The following is a 21,057-nucleotide window of genomic DNA, read 5'->3' as shown; positions in this document are numbered from 1 at the left end:
GCTTTAAGTGATGCTAGTGAAATTTCAAATATGTTATATATTACATATGTGTATGTACCTATTATATAATTTCCTACGACTTAGTGATACGTCTAAAATTAGCATACTTATTAGAGGTTAATTAGAAAAAAAGTGCTTGGTAGTCCTTTAGAGTATTTAAAAGTAAAAGTCTAATATGCATCACACTCTAAATTTGATAAATGCTCTGTTAAACTCAAATTTTGTTTTTGTTTTCTAAAGTATAATCATTAAACAAAATGCTTCCTCAGTGAAAGACTTTATAACATCTTTTATGTGTCCAGTTTTGAATAGTGTTTGACTAAGACAAGTGATATACAACATACTTTTTCTGCAAATGTCTTATTCACATTGTGCTGTGTTATCTCCTTAAAATAGTCTAAAACTTCCTTGATTGTGGAGGTATTCATTGGCTCATTCTAAAAATATTAAGCATGTACTGGCAGGCACTATGCTATCTGCTAGCACAGACTTGATTACTACCCTCATGAACTTACAAATAAGTAAGTAATGACAGTAAAACATGATGGGTGTAATGATAAGGAAAATACAGGGATCTATGAGAACATATAGCATGAGGACTTAATCTTGTCTCAGATTCATGGAAGGTCTTCTACAGGAATTATTTCTAAGTTGAGACAGAAATAATGAATAAGAAAAAACCAAATAAAGGGAAATCACAGAGCATGTTGCAGACAGAGGGCACAACATGCACAGGGGCCCAGCAGCAAGAGAGAGGTTTTTATAAAGAACTAAATTGGTGTGAATAGATGAGGTAAGAAATGAGGACAAAGCACAAGGGCATAATCAACTATGTCAAGGAGTTAGGGATATAGAGGACAACTGAGGTACCATAAGAAGACAAGTTATAGTATTGGATTTTTATTTTTAGAAGGTCATTCGATTTGCCTTATGAGGAATAGATTAAAGGAGAATAAGAACCTGAGACAGGGATGATGGCCACCTAATCCTAAATGGTGAAAATCTGGATGGAGAGAAACAGACTTACTTGAGAGCTTTGTGAAAGACAAACCTGATATATTTCACAGAGCAGAATAGGAGACAGAAAAATCATCAAGATTTCTGGCTTGTGCAACTGAATGAGTGAAGGACTCATTCTGAAACAGAGCACATTAGAGAATATCCATGATTTTGAGAAAAAAATCATAAAGTCAATTTTGAACAGGTTGAATTTGAGATGCCAGAAAGAAGTTTAGCTAAAATGTCCAGTGGGCAGTTGAATATATGGCACGCATATTAGGTGAAAGGTGTGGGTTAGATATTAAGTTTGGAAATCATCATTATTCAGTTCTTCATTTTTGAAAAAATGTTTTCTGATTGTCCGTTAAGATTAGATCCTGAGCATCAGCGTATAATGGTAGCCAGAGCCATGGAAGTAGACAAGGTGGCATTGAGAATGGTGTAAGGTGAGATGAACAAAGGCCGTGGAATCTCATAAACACCATATTTGAAAACTTGAAGAGAAAGAGACCAAGTTCCTAGATATAGAAACAGGCACCACAGATATAGAAAACAAAACAAAAAAAAGTCCAGGGGAGTGCTGGTAACATGGAAATCAAGGAGGAAAAATGTATTTTAAGAATGAAGAGAGACTCAGCAGGATAGAACGGTACTGACAGAATGAACAGGATGAGCAACACCATGGATGTAATGACAGGTCCTTAGTGATCACTATGTAACTGGTTCAGTTAGAGCACTGGATGCTGAAAGCCACATTGCAGGAATCAAAACAGAGGATGAGAAGTAGCGGGAAATGCTAGGTTTTTTTTATTATTTTAAGATGAGCTAGAAATGGATAAACTGATGTTGATATATAAGATATTTTAGGTTAACTTTCATAAACATAATCAGATGATGTAGTAAATGTTTTATGAAGGTTCTAAAGGTATTGTGTTATTTCAGATTCTCTGTACAAACTGGAACACAGACAATTCTAAAATTCCTGTTAATTTTACTGATAATAAGATAGGATTGATTGGGTATTTCCAAATTTTATAAGCTGGCCATAAAATGGTAGTACAGTTAACCAGAATTTAAGCATAGTTCTATAGTGTTTTGACTTTTAATATCTTTATTAAAATACTCAAAAGGTATGTTTCATGTTTTCTCACTAGTTTACTGATCTATTTTACTCTTGACTACTTCAAGTAATTTTTTGAATTTTCTGAAAGATTATAAAGGTAAATTCAAAATTTGATTTTTTTTTTTTTACTGAAAATTATACTTCTATTTAATTTCAGTTTTAATGGATGATGTCTTGGCTACTTTTTCCATAACTGATATATATTGCAAGTTCCTAAGGAAAACCTTATGACTCAATTGGTGAAGTGATCAAGTTATTTTAATGAAACATAGACTATAAAATATTTTGTTAAGAATAATTACCTTCCCTGGAGTATGTACTTACTCAGCAGTAAAACATCATTGATTTATCCAGAAACACTCTCCTTGTAAAATGCAGTAACTAAGCAAATTGCTTCCCTCCCCAAAAAAGTGGCTGTAATTGAAATAATATGGTAGATACTGTTGATTGTCTATAGAATAACACTCCTCTTCCTTATTCTATATTGAATTAAATGAGAGCTGTGTACCTCAGAGGAAGCTGAGCCCCTTGCCTGATCCAAGTACATAATACTAATTTGTCTGAGCCAAATCACAGTAAATCTTTTGCTATTGTCCAGTGCATGGTTTAGGAATGGATATGGTGGTGATTTTGATCAGTAGGACAGGAGGGAAAGTCTTCTGGATGGTTTCTTGAAAAGTTCTTTTAACCACTGCAAAGGTACAGAGACATTCCATCCTGGGTACCAGACACTGCTATGTAAAAGCTGATATTCCTAGAGCTTTCTGCAGTGATCTTGAGACCATGAGAAAGGAAATCCAAGAACTAAGCCGACATGCTAAGGATGGCAGAGCAGAGAGATGGAAAAAAACCGGGGTCAAGAATGATACAACTAAAACTTCAAAATAAATAACCCTCGAATCTTCTTACCCTAAGATTCCACGTTATGGGAAGAAACAGATTCTTCTTATTGCTTATGCCATCTTGAATTGTTTCTCTGATATTTGCAGGTAAAAAAATTAAAAATAAGTATCTTCTATTAAATCCAACCATGTCAATCAAAAGCACTGGCTACATCTTTAGAAATAACATGTATCCTGTCATCTCTGGAAAGATTAATTTCAAACATAACGGTGAAAAAAAGAAAAAATTCAATATCCTTACTTGAATGCCAGCTCCCTCCGGCACTGTGATCTTCCATATACAATTCAGATTGTTGTCATAAGGCTCAGGGTATCCAGGAGACAAAATTGTCCCTTTACGCTTGGTTAAAGTTCCACCACAAGGCACTAAAAGTAAAGCAGTCCAAGGGAGGAAGTTAATTCTAATGCAAAAGATTAAATAAGACAGAAAATTAGGAATAACATTTTAGACAGATAGATTTGCAAATACCACCAAATCATACTATTTCTTAAAATTTATAAGAAAAATGAAGATTAAGTCTTCCTATACCACAAAAACTAAAAAATTAGATGCATTATAAACTAACTTTCAAATTCCATATCTAAAAATCATATTATAATTAAATCAATAATAGTATCCATTATTTGTATTATATTACTAAAAAGTGCATCGACACATTCATGTCAAAAACTGCTCATCTGGATACAGGTTTTTTAAAGAGTTATTTTATATTTGCTGCTTTCCCTTTCATGCATCCTGTGAGAATTAACAGTATCCTCTGAGGAGTAATGATGATGATGATAACAATTATATTATGATCATAACATTTATATAGAACCCACTATTTGCCAGGTGCTTTGTAAGCATTTTACATATTTTAACTCATTAAAACCTTCCCACAACACAATGAGATGTGAATAAGAGCTCTTCCCATTTTACAGTTGAGGAAACTGAGTCATTAAAAGATTAAAAACTTGTCCGACATCACGTAGCTACTAAGAGATGGAGCTGGGATTTGATTCCTGGTAATTTAGTTCCCGAGTCCATACTCTTCAGTGCAAGGAAGATACTCTGTATGGCACCAGTCTGGTTATTGCCAGTACAACTATTATATGAAAGAATAAGTATGTAGACTTGCTTTAAAGTCAATAAAGTTTTCCATTAAAGATACTAATTTTAAAGTAAAATTCTCATATCACTAGTGATATCAGCTTGGTTCTGGGCATGACCTAACTTATAATTTTAAATACTGTGTGATGTTGGACATGTTTCTTAAACTCTCTGAAACTTGTCTGTGAAATGATAATACAATTGTTTTCGAAGGGCTTTGTGAAAAATATATAGGTAGAATAATGCACATAAAAACACTAACACATTACTTGGAAAACCGTAAGAAGCCAATAAGTGTATTTTCTTGTGCAACTATTCTTATTTTGGGTAACAATGACACTGTTATCCTTGGGAATTTGTCCTAGAGTGGTTATAATGGTGAGATATCAGAATATATCTTTTGTAATATATTTTTTAAAAGTTAATAATATAGTTTTGTGCCACTTCCAAAGCTAAATGCAAAAAGCTAAGATAATTACTCATAAGAGTGCTGGAAATGTTTTTAATATTGTGATAATACATTTTTTTAAATTCATTTTGTTGTAATTTCTTATAAATCTACATTATTGGGTTATATTATATACAAATTTAGGCTAAACTGGTCATAAAGAATTCAGCTCCTTTAAAAAGAAAACCAACAGTTCTGCATGATTTGAGAACAACATGACAGGAGAGGAAAGAGAATTGTAAAATAAAGATTCACCCCAAAATTAGGAGGAAAAAAGTGACTGATGAAGTGCTGATGCCGAATTGAAAGAAAATACTCTACAAATGTTCCTCCTCTCCATCTTCACTGTCACTATCCTACCTCACTCACTTTTTTTTCCCTAGGTTACTACATTAATCACATCAATGGATCTCCCTATGGTTGGTATATTTTCCATGTAATATACAGTCTCCATATTACTGTTAAAATGACTTTTAAAATGAGAATTTGATGTTACTTTATTGCTTGAAAGTCCTTCAAAAATCTTACCATTGCCTTAATTCTACAAATAAATATAGTTAATAAGCTTAGCCTCCAAGTACATCTCCAGGCTTATACGTACCCATAATTTCGTAGTAGTTCACCATCCCAGTTCCCTCTTTTAGGCAGTTAGGTAGACATTAGGACAGGGGAATGCAGGCCAAACCCAGGGACCACCCTTAAGACCTCCCAGAAACACCTAGTTTGCAGTTAAAAATATCCTTACATCCTAAAATACAATGACGTTAAAAAAAAACACAAAACAGCCACTGGTTTAGGCCAGCCACAAACGCCTGTGCAGTTAGTACATACATTGTCCTTGCTTGAACTTAGTCTCATTATACTATCATTATAATATCATGCATATACCTGGAAGTTCATGAATCTAATTATAACAGACTGAATTCTGGATAACTGCATGAGCAGCAGACAAAGGGTTATATAACAACCAAATATCAATCAAATGACCTCATGTGCCAATCATCTAGCACCACCCCTGTAACCACACATCAAGGGCCAATATAAGGTTTACTTCCCGAATTCTACGGGGCTATGGCCATCGCTGGCATAGCCTGTTTCTCTCTTGAAACATGCTTTAATAAATCCTACTTTTCCTAAATTTTGCTGATGTGTAATTCTTTATTGCATTGGAGGAAAGAACCGAAGTCCCTCAGTCCACCATGGCAACAGCAGATTTAGATTGCCCCCAAAGGTAACACCCAGACTAGTCTGGCCTACTAGACTAATGGAATCTCTCAACTCTGTGACTTGATAAGCCCTTCTCTCATCTAGCCTACCAGCCATGGACATTCCATGTTAATGTTACCTCTCTAAGGCTCCATGGACTTCCTTGTGTGTTAAGTTGCCCTATAGTTTCCAATAGCACCAAGTGGTTTCCTGTACAGCTCTATCATCGTAAGGTTTCCTTCCATGCTGCTACAGTGACAAACAATCCCCTCTTCCTCACTTTCCATTCTCTCCTCCATTCATTTCAACAGGCTTTTTTCTTCTCTACTCTATTGAAATGACTATGTCAAAGTCACTGGAATATTCTTATTGTGATGTGATGTTCAATTCTTAACTTACAATTTACTTAATCTATGAGGAATTGTCCCTTACTGTTGATCACTTCAATCATGTTAAGCCTTTTCTTTGCTTGGCCATCAGAACAGCAGACTCTCCTGCTTTTTTCTATGCCCCTGGCTACAGTCTCAATATCTTACCGAGGTATCAATAAATATCTCAAAATTAGTATGTCCAAAACAATATTTCTGAAGTTACCTCCCATTCACACTATTATCCATCTCAGTAAATACCACCACCATTCCTCCAGTCTTTAGGCAAAAAATATAGGACTCAATTTCTCTTATATTTAAGTTTACATTTACATCTATATTCATTCTATCAGTAAATTTTGTCCCCTCTATCTTCAAAATAAATCTCAAAGCTGACAAATTCTCATCACTAACCTTGACCTTCCTATCTAAATCACCATTACTTTTTCTCTCCACTATAGCAATAGGCTTCTAATCAATTTCAATGCTTCTATTTCACCCCTCCTTACACTAGCTATTGAGATTTTTTAACTCAATGAATTCCTTTACTACTTAGAAAAAGTTCAAAGTCCCCAAAGACTTTATGGCTCCACATGACTTAGCCTCTGCTCTGCCTTTCTGAAATCTATCACTCTTGTCATCGTTCACTCTGTTCCAGACACCTGGAATTCTCGCTGTACTTGAACATCAAGATTTCTCTCTCCCTCACAGTCTGTACAGTCGCTCACCTCCCAGACTTTTATATAATCCCTTCATTTGTTTCATTTGAGTATAAAACAGCAGCATGTCCTGGATCTCTTTTTCTAATGTCCAGACCCTCTTTTATTTTTCTCTATAGTACTTACCTTTATCTGAAAAAGGAGAATATGTTTAGTGATGTGTTCTATTTCTCTTCACTAAAATGTCAACTCCCTAAGGAAGGGATATTACCTTCTTCTACAAAGCTATGTTGCCAGTGCCTAGAATAGTGCCTGACACTTCGTAAGCACTCAATAAATGCTTGTTGAAGAAACTGTTGAATGACTGGTTATATATCTGTGTACATCTTGTGGTTTCACAAGTTAACTCTTTACCAATCCTGCATCATTTCTTTCTCCCGTTTATTTTCCTAAACAAGGCATATTTGTTTAATTCCACTTTAATCATTTATTTTTAACCAACAAAATATACTATTTGGCATGTATTCCCAAACATGCATTACTACATACATAATATTTGACAAAGTTTCATTTCTCATGTATATTATTTAACCTAACATTCGTTTCCTATTTTAAAGAGGATATATTATAAATTTCCTTTCTGATCAGTATTATACTATATATTATACTATATAACATATGAATTAAAAGATCAGGCTTTAGAATCAAGCAGCCTGGGTTCAAATCCTAATTCTGCTTTTGTCTTATGCAATTTTAGAATTACTAAAAGTCTAATTCTGCTTTTACTACCTATTGATGAGAAATAATAATCTTATCTATCTTTTGGTGTTGGTGTCAATATTAAATGAGAAAATGCTTAACAGTGGGCTTCATACAAATGCTAATAATTGCTATTCATTATTATATTTAATGAATTTTTCATCAATGAATAGGTGGATGAATAAATGAAACAATGAATAAGAGTTCAGATCCTATATATAATTCATCTATTTCTTTCCCACTAAAAGGAAAGATGATATAGACAGGTGTTGCCATGGAGCCAATACAAATAAAGTAGTTCTTTATGAGTCTCTAAAAGACTTGGAAAAAAGAAACCCAGATAAGGGTGATGGAATAAGTAGCTGATTAAAACCTTTTTGCCTAAGGCTAGTAAGTGGCAGGTTCAGGGACTTTTCAAAGGAGCCCTCCCACTAACACAAGTACTTATGCCTAAGGCCATATATTGTCAGAGCTATTAGTGGCTGCAGGGGGTTATTTGAATCACAGAGTCTCAGGGGGAGGAGAGCTTGGGATTTTATGATAAGGTCAAATTTGGAAAATTAAAACTCAGTCTTCAGCATATTTTTCAGTTTTACATTTGTTCCAAGTCCAACATTCTTATCAAAATATTACGGCATTTTATTGTAATTTACCTAAAAATGGCTTGATATAACAAATTTGTACAGAATTATTAAATTTTGATTACATAATAGTTATTGAAATTTGAGATTCCCTAAGATAGTATCTGACTATTTTAACTATAAGCACAACTTGCATATCATGTCTAATGGGGCTGCTTTCCAGTCAACCGTTTAATTTCAGTATGTCAGTTTATGTAAGATTACTGAACATTTTATTGTGTCTTGCAATGACAGAAAAAAAGTGTTGATAGCAGTAATAAGAACTGTGAAACTGAAAACAATACAATTAAGATGGAAATCATTAGGAATATACAAAGCTGTTTTTGTTTCAATTGGATGCTTGCTTGGCTTAAGCTGTTAACTGAGCATTCACTGACAGTGAAGGCAGAAAAAATACAATCATTATGCATAAAATACTGAAAATAGATTGCCAGAGATTATATCTAAATTGTAGAGTATACATAAAAAATGTTTTTTTCCTCTGAATAAAATTACTTATATAACATATAAATCTATTGTTTATATTTTACTTATGTATCTTTCCTATGGATTCTCAGAAGACTTGGAAACTCTGAATGGTTTGTAAATGTGTAAGCAAGCGAAGTGAGTAAGAATATTATCATGTGCTGAAAGACTAAAATTGAAAATGCATGGGTTTTGGACTCCAAATGTTGATCAGTTGTTCACATATTCAAAAGTTCAGGAAATTATCAGTTACTTGCTAAAATCCAACCATTGGACAAATGTTTGTTGAACACCAATATATGCCAGATTCTCTTCTGGTTGAGCATAAAAACAATATAGTGGTAAGGCAGAGGTGATCAAAAAAGATTAAGAAATTAAAAAAAAAACAAAACTACACATAATGTGTGGGTGGTTGCTGTAAAAGAAAAGCAAGGTAATGATACAGAGAACAAACATAGCATGAGTGGCAGAAAATTATTTTCGACAGGATATCCAAGGAAGACAGTCAGGTGTAGACTTGAATGAAATGGATGCTTAGTCCAAAGAAAAGAAATACAAAGTTCAAAAGTTTTGAGGCAGTTAATGTTTTATCCATTAACAAATAATGAAAATGAACACAAATTAAAGATGATTTGATATTAACCTAAGATAACTCTCTATACTTGACTCTCATATTTGAATCGTTAAGACATAAAGCCTTTTCTTATTGTGAATATTTTAAGACAATGATTTTTATTCAGAACATCTGAAGCTAAAAATATTTATAGTTAAATAGAAATGCATAGTATATTTTCATTTATGTAAAGATGAGCAGTTGGACCAAATGGTAAAATCCAAGCTGAGTGATCATTCAACTGTCATTTAGAATCATCACCTTCCTATTTCTTGTCTCACACAGATTCCCATATGTCTTTCTGTTATTTATTCAGTTTTCCAGATCTACATTTGCTCTATAAGGTAAACAATATTTTTTAAATGGTATGAGGTAATATTCACTTTTCATGTGATCTTGACAGGAAACAGAAGTCATCTGATACAATTTCTGTCTCTAGATACAGACTTTCAAACCAATGTAAAATAAAAGATAGTCTGTTCTATGTTTAAAAACTCTCCATAGATACAGTGACAAGTTTCTCAAAAAGCCCAAAACCCTACAAATAGATGGGTTTTGGACAAAGAAATTGTAATGCCTCCTGAATATGTCATCTTTCGCTCTTAAAGTAGAAACTGTGGCTGAATTTATCTAGGCTGAAGACAGTACATTAGCATTTCTCCTGAAGCTGCATGTCAGCCATGATCTTGCATAGTCTTTAGTGACTGGTAGGAGCTTGATGAGATAAATCCATTGTTAAATGCCATTATCTTCCTTTAATTTACATGAATTTTTACATTTGATGGCAAAAACACTGGGAATAACCAACTGACACATTTGACATAAAAAAAAAAAAAGCTTTGTAATAATCATATAGAATAGGGGTTTTCTTCTGCTTGAAATAAAAATGATTGTTTATAGTTTAGAATTATTTTCTACTCTCTGTCTCCCAAAATAGTATATTTTATCTCTCATTTTCCTTCCTTCTTCCTAAAATATTCTTTCATTTTTCTTTTTTTCCTCTTTTCTTTAATATCAGCTCATATCTACCCTTTATCTCCTTCCTTTTTCTAAACATGTTTTATTTTCAAATCTTTATAGACAAAAGAGAAGATTATTTCCTTGGGTAATATAATGTTTGAATTTTTCAGAATCAGAAAAATAGAGTGCAAACCTTGGTTAAATATATATTTTCAAAGCCAATTAGACTTGTAGAGACAATTATTTTAATTTTAACTTTATTTTATACTCTTGCCAACAATGAAAACAAAGCAAATAATAAATATATGTCTGTTGTTTTAAATCTCTCCTCTTTAATTATTTATCCTTAAAGGCATCATTTGACGGAAATTTCACAGTCCCTCTAAACAGCACATTCTAATAAATGGATCACTGTATTTCCTCAAAGCCTTTCTTAAGAATTTTAAGTGCATTCGAGGAATCCGAAATTACTAGAATTGGAGAGAATGACAAGAGTCCATGCTTTAGCCTTTACCAAGATACAAAAATCTTCTGTAGAAGATAAATTTTACATATAATAACTTTAGATTGTTAGTAAATCTACATATCGACATTAAAAACCAATTAATACCAACACCTTTATCAGCACTGCATATAGTTTCTATATTCTAGATCAATAACTTTAGAATTGAAGTCTTTTCTCCTGATTCTATAGTGAAGAATTAGGCAACAACAAAACTTAATTTTTGAATAGTTACTAGGTTCCGAGAACTCTGCTAAGGTTTTAAATCATGTAATAGCTACAGTAAACTTATGAGAAAGTTCTCTTATTTTCTTGTTTTATCAATATGGGAATTGAGAATCAGAAATTATGTAAATTTTCCAGAATCATGTAGTAACTGACCACCATTCAGTATCATGGTCAAAGCCCAAATTATTACCCAAGACTTAATTAACCCTTATGCTGAGAACCTACTGCAGTTTCCAGCTGTAAGAATTTCATTCAGTTTCACATGATTCTTTAAAATTTTTTCCCATTAATTAGGACATTAACATAAGTATACAGACAGAACTTTTAAGGAGTATTTCATAGATGTACACTTCAGCACTTTGCATATGTAGTTACTTTGGACACTCTAAAGAAATAGAATTTTTTCAATGATATTTAAAGGTTAATTTGTTAGTTTGTGAGTTTCATATCTCATATTACTCTATTTTTATAATAAATGATTATCTTGAGGAAATATTCAACAAATGAAACACCAAGCAAAGACAACTACTTATCTAGTTACCTTCTATTATATGGCATTGATATTTTCTATCAATACCTACCTAAAAAAACTAAGAGTGACAAGGAATTATGTAAATAATTACTGGGAAAAGTAAGGCAGAAATAACGATTGATTCCTGATGTTTATAGAGAAATATTTTAAAATGCATTGTGAGGCTGAACAGATCTTTTATTATTATGTGTCTCTTTTCAATTATTAAACTGATTTAAAGCAATGTAATTTCCATTTTATGTATATTACATGACTAATTTTGGTACAGGCATAAAGGAACATTTCTCTCAGCTCATAGTTTCTGAGTTTAGAATAATTTATTTATTACTATTTTATAAGAGTATGTAGTCAACATAGACTGGGGCTCAGAAGGAGGAACATGATGTGTTTTGTCTTTATGAGAGTATAAAAAAACCCAAAGGGGAAGATCTGATTTTTCTATTACCCTAGCTCTACGCTAGGTATAAAATAGAAGGAACATCAAGTCCAATGATTTAATTCTCCTTTATTTGTTGATTGTCAAAAAGGTATTTTAATAGGGTAAGAAATTCCATATTATAAATAAGATGAAGAAATCGAAACAGTAAAGAATTATCTTATAAGTCAAAAGATAAAGAGAAGCAATCTTCTATCAATTAGGTTGAGGTTTGGAGTGAGAAAAAGAGTTTCAAATCCTACCTCTACTCCACCTCTTACTATATTATGTCATTCTAAAAAGAACTGTTTTACCTACGACTCAGTTTATTCATTCTGCATATTCTAGGAGTTAGTTCTCCATAGGTTTGTTGTGAGGATTAAATTAAATATATATTTAAAATATGCAACATGGAACCTGGCAAATAGAAAACATTAAGTAAATAAATAATAATCATATCAGAAACTGTGGTTATTTAGCTGAAAGATGAGAAAGTTGAAAAGTCCTTTACATTCTTCCAGTGTTTTAAATTATTTTTGTAGGTGGCTTTCAACAAATAAAAGAATAATAAAAATAACAGTACACATTCTATTTATTGTAATAGGCAGAACTAAAATATCTGTTCTAAGATACATGCTAGATATATATCTGTTTTGAGAAGTGGTGATATCAAGTTCCTAGAGAAATCAAGTGACCATCCGTCTTCCTTTTTATTTATAATAGTCTTGGTTTATACCATTTTCCCAGCACAATTATTAATAATGTCCTGATTTGAATGGTAAAAGATATTCTACCTAGAGCAGATATATCCCATACAAATTACAGGTTCCATGAATGTATATCAAAGACTTTATCTTTACGTTTCCTAAGTGGAGATGAGTATACTTTCCATATCGTTTCACAATTTTAAAATATATTTTAATGAAGTATGAGCTAACATTATATTAAATCTGTGTTAAATATGGTAAAATGTGTTTTCGAAAGTTAAGAAAACTACAAATACATGTAATTTCTTTTCAGGTATGGCAAGATGTGTCATTAAAAATAAATTTTATGAATTACGAAAGTATATCTTATGTATGTGCATATGTACACACATGTTTTCTCTATTAAAAAAGTTTGGAATTGAGATTAATAAAATTAAAATTTTGATTATTTTTTTATTTTTAAAAAAACCTTGCTCTTATATTCCAAACTTCATACCAAGAAAACTTTGATGAGAAAGAACTCAACTCATTAGAAATATTTCTTAACCTGAGATTAAGTTTTACCACTCTTGTTTTAATTCAATAACATGTAATTAAAAATTTTTTTTTTTCAGGTCTCTGCTCTTGGGACAGAGAAGAAAGCAACTTCCCGGACTTCAATTATTTTCTACATCTATGGAACTTTATGAGAACCAAAAGTCATTGTTATGATTCTGAAATACTATAAAATTCTAAACTATTTTTTTTATCATTTATAAAATATTTCAGTCTGTTTCCAATTACTTTATAGGGCATAGGTCCATAACTTTAGAAAGTGTATAGTCTATCTGCCAATTAATAAAGATACAGTATTGCAAAAATAAAGTGAAACAATGAGATTTCTGGCTAACCCTGTGTATTCTATGCAAAGTGTTACTACTCATATTTGGGAAAGACTGGGAAAATCTCTTATTTTATGTTTTTATACATACCTATAACTAATGGATAAAAAAACACATTTATTTGCTAATGCATGTTTTCTAATTATTCTGATGCTGAAGTAAAATATGCCCCCCCCACAAATCTGTTTTTGATATTTAAAAGACATGTAAATTCTTTACATATTGGCACAGAAATTTTTGCAGAACTTTGAAAAACAAAAAATAATATTTCAATAATACCATATTAGTAGCATTCAAATTCTGTTATTGGAAATATGATATATATTTTCATCTAAATAAATCAATGAATGGGGAAACTTTCCAGCTAATTCAACAAGAAATATTTTTCATTGATTTCATCACACCTCAATTGCATCAAATATTTCCTCTAATCTGTATGTATAGATACATTATAACTGACAAAGTTTTTAAAAATAAATGCATTTGAAATAGAAATATTGAAAAATGCAAGATAACTAATTTTGATATAAACAATGTACAATCACAAAGCATACAAAATTACATACTCACCAATACAGGTAGGTAAGGAATCATTCCACTGGGCCAAAGAATTGGGCACCGTATCACACCTAATTGCAATGGATCCATGGAGAATATATCCTGGATTACATTCAAACAGAACCAATGAACCAACTGCAAATTCATTGCCAATTCTTCTTCCGAATCTTGGTTCAGGCACAGAACTGCACTGTGTGGAACTTGTTCTAGGAACAGCTGCATGCAAAAAATTATTGATTTTAATTTCATATTTAGTAGAGAAATACAGATTTCAAAATCTTCACTTTCTATCAAAACTTGAATTAACAACTTAAATACATTTCTAAAGTTTCAAAATTAATACGGAATAAAATACAATTTAAAATGAATATTGTCACTAAGATTTTTTACTTAAAACTATTTTTCTTTTGATCCTTTAAATATCAACTAAGTTTTTGTTTTCTATATTTTGTTTTACCAAACTCTTATTAATATAATAAAGTAGTTTGTGCTTTATATATTTCAATTTGTGGGTTGATAACTGAATAATATATATATTTTTATTTTTAAATTGGGATACCAAGTTCAAAAAATATGTGTCGAGTTACATGATGTAATGTCATCATCTTTTTTTTTGTCAGTATTTGGTCCTTAAAAACATAAGATTTAAAAGAGTAAACAACACTTCATTAATTTCATAGCATGTTCACAAACTTAGTTGTTCAAAACATGTTTTTGGTAAAGATTAACTACATTCAGGCTAAGCAGAAAAGAAGTCAGACAGATTAACAACAATAGGAAATTTTATTTTAATTATACAATTTCAAATTTGAAATTGCTTTTTAGGATTTATCATTATGTTCTTCAATTGTGAATTTTTTTTTTTTTTGGTTTAGTAAAATAGAATGATAACAGGATGTTTTTTCTTTTTAAAACACATACAGATGGAATTAAAGAGTTTGACAACGGCCCAAAAAATGGTATGATGAATTCCAAATAGATTGATTCCTCTTATGTGACTTGAGTAAAAGTAATTCAATTTTTAATAGTGCCTTTTAAAATTCATAATAACTCACATTGTTTACAGAGGGAATACTATTAAAACAGTAAAATATCATAACCAATATTATAAATATGATAAGAGGGCTTAATAAAAATATCAAATCTCAAATGTTTATAAATTTCTTAGGAATAAAATTCAAGATACATCTGAGAATACTTATACATGATAATATATAACTAAAATATTTCAAATGATTGCTCTTAATTTAATGATAATGTGGAGCTTGTGTATAAAAGATGAGACAAATTGTGTAAACTGACTTTTATTGCACAAAAATATTTAATAGCCATAAAGAACATTTGAATTCTCCTCAGAGAATGTGAACTAAAATTTTAGAATGAGTAATGATTTCCTTGGCATGTCTAATTATATAAGCACAAAATTTTGTACATTTTTAATTTAGAGTGCGATACTTTAAGAAAAATAGAATATGTTAGAAAGTAAAGAATTGTCAGAAAAAAATAGATGTTTTAAAACAATATGTTGGAAGAAAGGAAAATCATACAATTAACTTCAGAATGATGATGAAAGCAATAAGTATGTTTTAACTTTAGTCAAAATAACAGTACTGTAGTGATGGGAGAGGGAACAGAGCAAATTGTAAAAAAAAAGAAAAACATACGACTTTCATCTCTCCTATATGGTTCTGAGAATCTGATCATTTAATTACTCTGAACACAGCACGAAAACTAATATTATTCCTTAGTATGCTTCTAGCTACCGGATTACTTACCTTGATAAACAAAGTGAAATCCCTTAGCTGTTATTGGTCCAACTGAAGTAAATCGAATTGTGATCTGATTACCTGAACTCAGTGGAAGTGATTCTCCTACTCAACAAAACAGACACTAAGATATCATAAATAATTTCATTCAGTAAACCTAACAAATTATATTAATTTACACTGTCATTTGAAAACGTCAATCTATGTTCTATGAAATTACTTTAATATATCCTACCACCAACAATAAATTTTCTTTGGGTTCAGCTTCAATTGCAACCTTTTTACTGACAGGCTTTGATTACATTTTGACACATATTGCCTCATTCTTTAAAGAATTCTTAAATATTTATACTACATTAAACACCACAGATTAAGTGACCAAATATTATATTTACTTGATTACAATCTCAGCAAATAGTTGGTTAGATTTTTGTAAGCGTTTGATTTACTATTAATTGTGTTTCTATTTTTTTTTTTTTAATAAAGAGTGATTCTATTTTTGGTTTGCTTTATCTCTAATATGGATGACATAAATCTCAACTTTCACTACAATATCAATCAAAGTCAGTATTTAATCAATAACTGATGCATGGCAGTTCTATTAAAGGATACCTGAATGGGATCCTGAGAGGGAAGATAACAGAGAAGATTGCTGAGTTGGCCCATCATACACCTCAACAACATCGTGGAGTGATGTCTGGAAAAATACAAACTGGCCAAACACCACTGATCAACAGGAACCAGGAGGAGCAAACAAATCACCAACCATCCAAAAACGAAAACAAAAAACAAAAAACAAAAATAGAAAGAGGAGGAGAGAGAGAACAAAGCATTACAATATAATAGTCATCTTTTTTTCTACCTTTAAAAGAGGATAGGTGCCAATTGGTTGATATGCCTGACACATGTATTTCCGGTCATAAAAGTAATGACCTTGGCCTAAAAGCAATAAAATTTTAAGGAGACTATTTTTAAAAAATAAATAAAATGGGCATAACAATTTAGATCAGAAATCATAAGGTTGGTGATTAATGCTTTATAATAACTATTTTTTGATTTTCCCATTGGTAGTTTGATTCTTATCACTTTGTGACTCTCTTCTCTTTTTCTAATTTTTTTTTTCCTCCTCTTTTATATGAGATAGACAAAGTTTTAATTTAGGAAATTTTTTAAAGTTTGCTTTTAAAATGCTATCCCAGTATGAATAATAGTTTTGCTGGAAAAATACCAGCAAGATATTTTTCAGGTGTTTAATCATGTTCTAAGTTAAAAGTGATACCTAAACATTTATTGTTAATCTTCTGCCAAAATAAATTATTTATGATTTCTCAGCTACTAAGATACTATAAAATTTTACAAAGTAATTGATTTTTCATTGTAAGTACAGATTTGAAGTATTTACCGAGAGATTTAGAAATGTCTCTTTTATACTTCATTTTATAATTTTCCTTTAATTATGTACTGTTTACATGCAGAAACTACCGAAAATGTAACTTAAAAGATAGAACCTGTTCCAGAGCAGATATCAGCTTGTGTTTTGTGTCTTAAAAAATGAAATGAATAATAAAAATTATCCTTAAAACTTTTCATTTCATTAAGTAGAAAAATTGTGGGGTCTAAAAGAGTATGATTTTTAAAATTAAAAATGTAAAAACAAGGTAACTTATAAATTCAGAACCATATTACTGTAATAAAACTATGTGTTGCATAAATTACATAGTTTTTAAAAGTTGTTCATATTTTATACCTTAAATCAAGGTTATGGTCATTCTTTGGTGGTCCTAGTTCATTTGAAATATGTTGAGTTTTACATCTATACACAAATACTGCAAACAAAGCTATACTTATTTTTTTTGAGCAGCTAAAATAAGCTGGTAATCTCAGTCCAGTTCTCTGTGGGGTAAAAGAAGACAAACTCAGATACAGGGTTGTTGATTTGAACAATTCCTTAACATTAAAGTGCTATAGTTCTCACAAAGTCCTCCTTAAAACATTTACTAGAAGTCATGAAAGCTAATTTGTTTCCACCAAATCAGATATATATGGTCAATTATTTTAATGGTTTGCTAGTTGTATAAAACATTTTCAGTTCAGGCCTTTTTAAAAGATCCTTATTTTGGTCTACCATATCCCAAGCTATTTCAAAAATACTCCAAAAATTATTAAGAAAATTTTGGTTTTCTGTTTTTCCATTTGCTTAGATTGGTGTTTGAATGATCCATTTTCATATGTGTCTTTAAAAGTTCCTACTATAACACAGATGTTCTTGCCTTTCCATGTGCAAAAACTAACCATAGGCACTTTGCGAAATCAAGCACACTGTGCAATAAGCCTCTTGACTTATTTTGCTGTGTCTTTTTGGGAGTTATTAGAAAAAAACATTAAAAATCAACATTCTTTAACTCTATATGCCTAAATATCTCAAATTTCCATTAGAAAGCATGCTTAATTTCCAAGCAAATTGCTACATCTACAAACAACTTCTAAAACAAAAATACACAGTGATCCAAGAGCTTTTTCTAAGGAAAAAGAAAAAATAGAAAACAATTCCCTATTTTTTGTTGTATGTAGGCTCCTTGTTTTCAATTGTTACTTTTCTACAGATAGATCAGTTTTTATCACCTGGAAATTGGGTATGTAGGCTTTTAACAATATGGTCATAACACCATATATCTGCATCATGTTAAGTAAACTAACTGTAGAGTGTGCCCTTTTTAATGTCATTAAAAACTTGGCTTTAATTTATTGTCATAGTTCTGAGATGAGGTTGAGGAGAATTAAGACAGGGGATGAAGGAGTGCAGTGTTGACTCCTTTACAAAGCAATCAGAAAGTTACTTTTCTTTAACTGTAACCTAATTCCACATTAACATGACAATGGGGATTTTATTTTACTATTTCTAATTTTTGTTTTCATATAACTACTCTTTTTATTTCTTTAAATATGGGTGGTGTACGATAATATATTAGTTTCAGATGTATAATATAGTCATTTGACATTTTTATACCTTACAATATAATCACACCACTAAGTCTAATAATCATGTCATGGTGCAAAGTTTTCACACTATTATTGACTATATTCTCATTCACCCTTTTCACCCATCTCCCCAACTCCCTGCCTTTGGCCAATGAAAATTTTAAATTAAAAAATGCTTTTACTAGAAAAAAAATTACTCTGATAGTAAATTATTAAAGATAAAAAATTTTAAGTACATTCTTAATGTCTTTTTGTAGTATAAAATGTCAAGAACATTTGCTTAATTACCTATGCATTATCAGATTAACTATTGTCTCACTAAAATAAGTTTCAAAGAGCATTTATTTCCTACTCTACACTCAACTCTGTCAAATCCTTTATCGTTTGGTCATTTGATTCTGGAGACTTTGTCCATTCTGTTTAATTTAGCTATCCCAAATGTGAGACAAAAAATAATGGGAGAGTGCCTGGGATGGTGTAAACAAACTCGTGAGCATTAGTATGGCTAAACTGTTAGAATATTCAGTGCAGAGCAACGGTCACTTTGAAAATCTGCAGAGGTAACTGGGGTGTAACATAATGAACTCAATGGATTAGTGCCCAGAGGGATGTGCATTATTTTAAAATATGAATAAGAACAGAGGAGTTAAAAACTCTCTTTTCCACTAAATTCTACTCTGGAATATTGCTGAAATGTTCTAACACTGTCTCAACAAGTCAGAAACTTCTATTACGTTGCCTTTAATTCTTGTGCCATCAAAATAACTAGCTAGTACATTGTAAAGAGACTCACTGATTTAGCAATTAATTAATTTTAAATGAGGATAATAAAACAAACAGGGACATGATTACTGTTATTTGGTGATGAGGATTGGAGTTATTGAATTAAAAATAAAAAATGAGTTTATGCCAATAAAAAAAATTTCAATTTTGATTTTGTAAATTTTGTTTCTTTCTCAGAAGGGAATACTTCAGAGTATCACAACAGCACACTAGTGTGAGAAGGAAAAAACTCAGAATCAGACTGGGCCATGGCTAAGGGAACTGATCTAACTACTTCTGTGGAAGGTGGTGATAAGTTAAAATTAAAATGTTTAAGAGTTGTGGTAAATTCAGGTCTGATTCAAACTTGCTTTGATGTCAAATGGTTCAGACTTGGTGGAGAATGACAGGGCAGTAGGTCACTCTGGGCAGTGGTAGTTTTACTAGTCAACTAGGTGGTGCCTTATTAATTTTGGTACCAAGATATTAAAATGACAAGGTTTCCTTGCTTCATGACAGAATGGATAAAGTTCTTAAAGATTGCCAGCACCTGCAGTCAAGCAGATTTAAAAGGACTAATGCTTTCAAATTACCATTCTATAGGTCTGAAATGCCCTAGAAAATAATATTAGGGCATTTTAGAAAACTGCCTAATGAAGAGTTTAGGATTCAAGTTCTGGAATCTCTAAGACTGAATCCAGGATATACCACACAGAAAAATTACTTCACCTTCCCACACCTCAATTTCTTATTCTGTTAAATAGGGATAATAAATGTACTTAACCTAGTAGAATTAAGGTATTATCTAAACTGATACTTGTAAAACACTTTGAATGGTGCCTGAAAGAGTAATACATATTAGCTACTATTAATAATAACTGAGTTTTGGAAATATACTTACTGCTAATTCAATCTTAAAACTTACTGATAGGCAAAACTTAATTGACTTTCAATATTAAACAGCATATTCTTCCTCATTCTCTGCTTTCCATACATGCATTTTTTTAGAACAAATGACTGAACTGATTGAGTTAGAAGAGTATTCTGGCTATTTCAATCAAGGTTCATTCATGATTTCAAAATGGCTATGTACTTCTATAGCTACTTGATTTTTATATTCTATCCTTTTGGGTAGAATATGAAAATGTAATTAGAAGCTTTCTATATGGGCAAAGAAAAACGAGCAAGGTGAAAAGGCATTCTACTTTTGTTTTTGTGTACTCCATCTTAAATCCACGTCCCTCTGTTGCAAAGGGAAATTCCATTACAAAGAAATATTTCTATTCAGAAGGGAGTCTGGGCAGAAAAAGAAATAGAAAATATTATAAATCCCTATTAGATCTCAGCCTGATCCTCAACATGCCTGTAACTGCTTTTGCAAAATTTACACATTCTTTAGTATTCTAGGGTTCATTCTGACTATATTAGGCACTCAGTTGGTTGGACATCCTGCTAAATATTTTTTTTAAAGAAGTCAGTCCTGTTTTGCTCAGC

At 31.3% G+C, this 21,057-nt stretch overlaps 1 protein-coding gene across 1 annotated transcript in view; it reads right to left on the bottom strand.

Moving 5' to 3' along the window:
* CSMD3 (CUB and Sushi multiple domains 3) overlaps positions 1 to 21,057 on the bottom strand; it is a 1,005,898-nt gene that overhangs the window by 136,985 nt on the left and 847,856 nt on the right. The window contains exons 33-36 of the mRNA XM_039853604.1: positions 16,435 to 16,548; positions 15,832 to 15,927; positions 14,069 to 14,272; positions 3,266 to 3,390 (exon numbers count right to left, since the gene is read on the bottom strand). Of these exons, the coding sequence (XP_039709538.1) occupies positions 3,266 to 3,390; positions 14,069 to 14,272; positions 15,832 to 15,927; positions 16,435 to 16,548 (539 nt within the window). The remainder of the gene's footprint in view (positions 1 to 3,265; positions 3,391 to 14,068; positions 14,273 to 15,831; positions 15,928 to 16,434; positions 16,549 to 21,057) is intronic.

The sequence above is a fragment of the Pteropus medius genome, unplaced genomic scaffold (assembly GCF_902729225.1).
Source record: "Pteropus medius unplaced genomic scaffold, Ma_sr-lr_union100, whole genome shotgun sequence".
Taxonomy (NCBI): domain Eukaryota; kingdom Metazoa; phylum Chordata; class Mammalia; order Chiroptera; family Pteropodidae; genus Pteropus; species Pteropus medius.
Note: the sequence above shows the minus strand (reverse complement) of the source record. Positions and strands in the feature narration are given on the sequence as shown.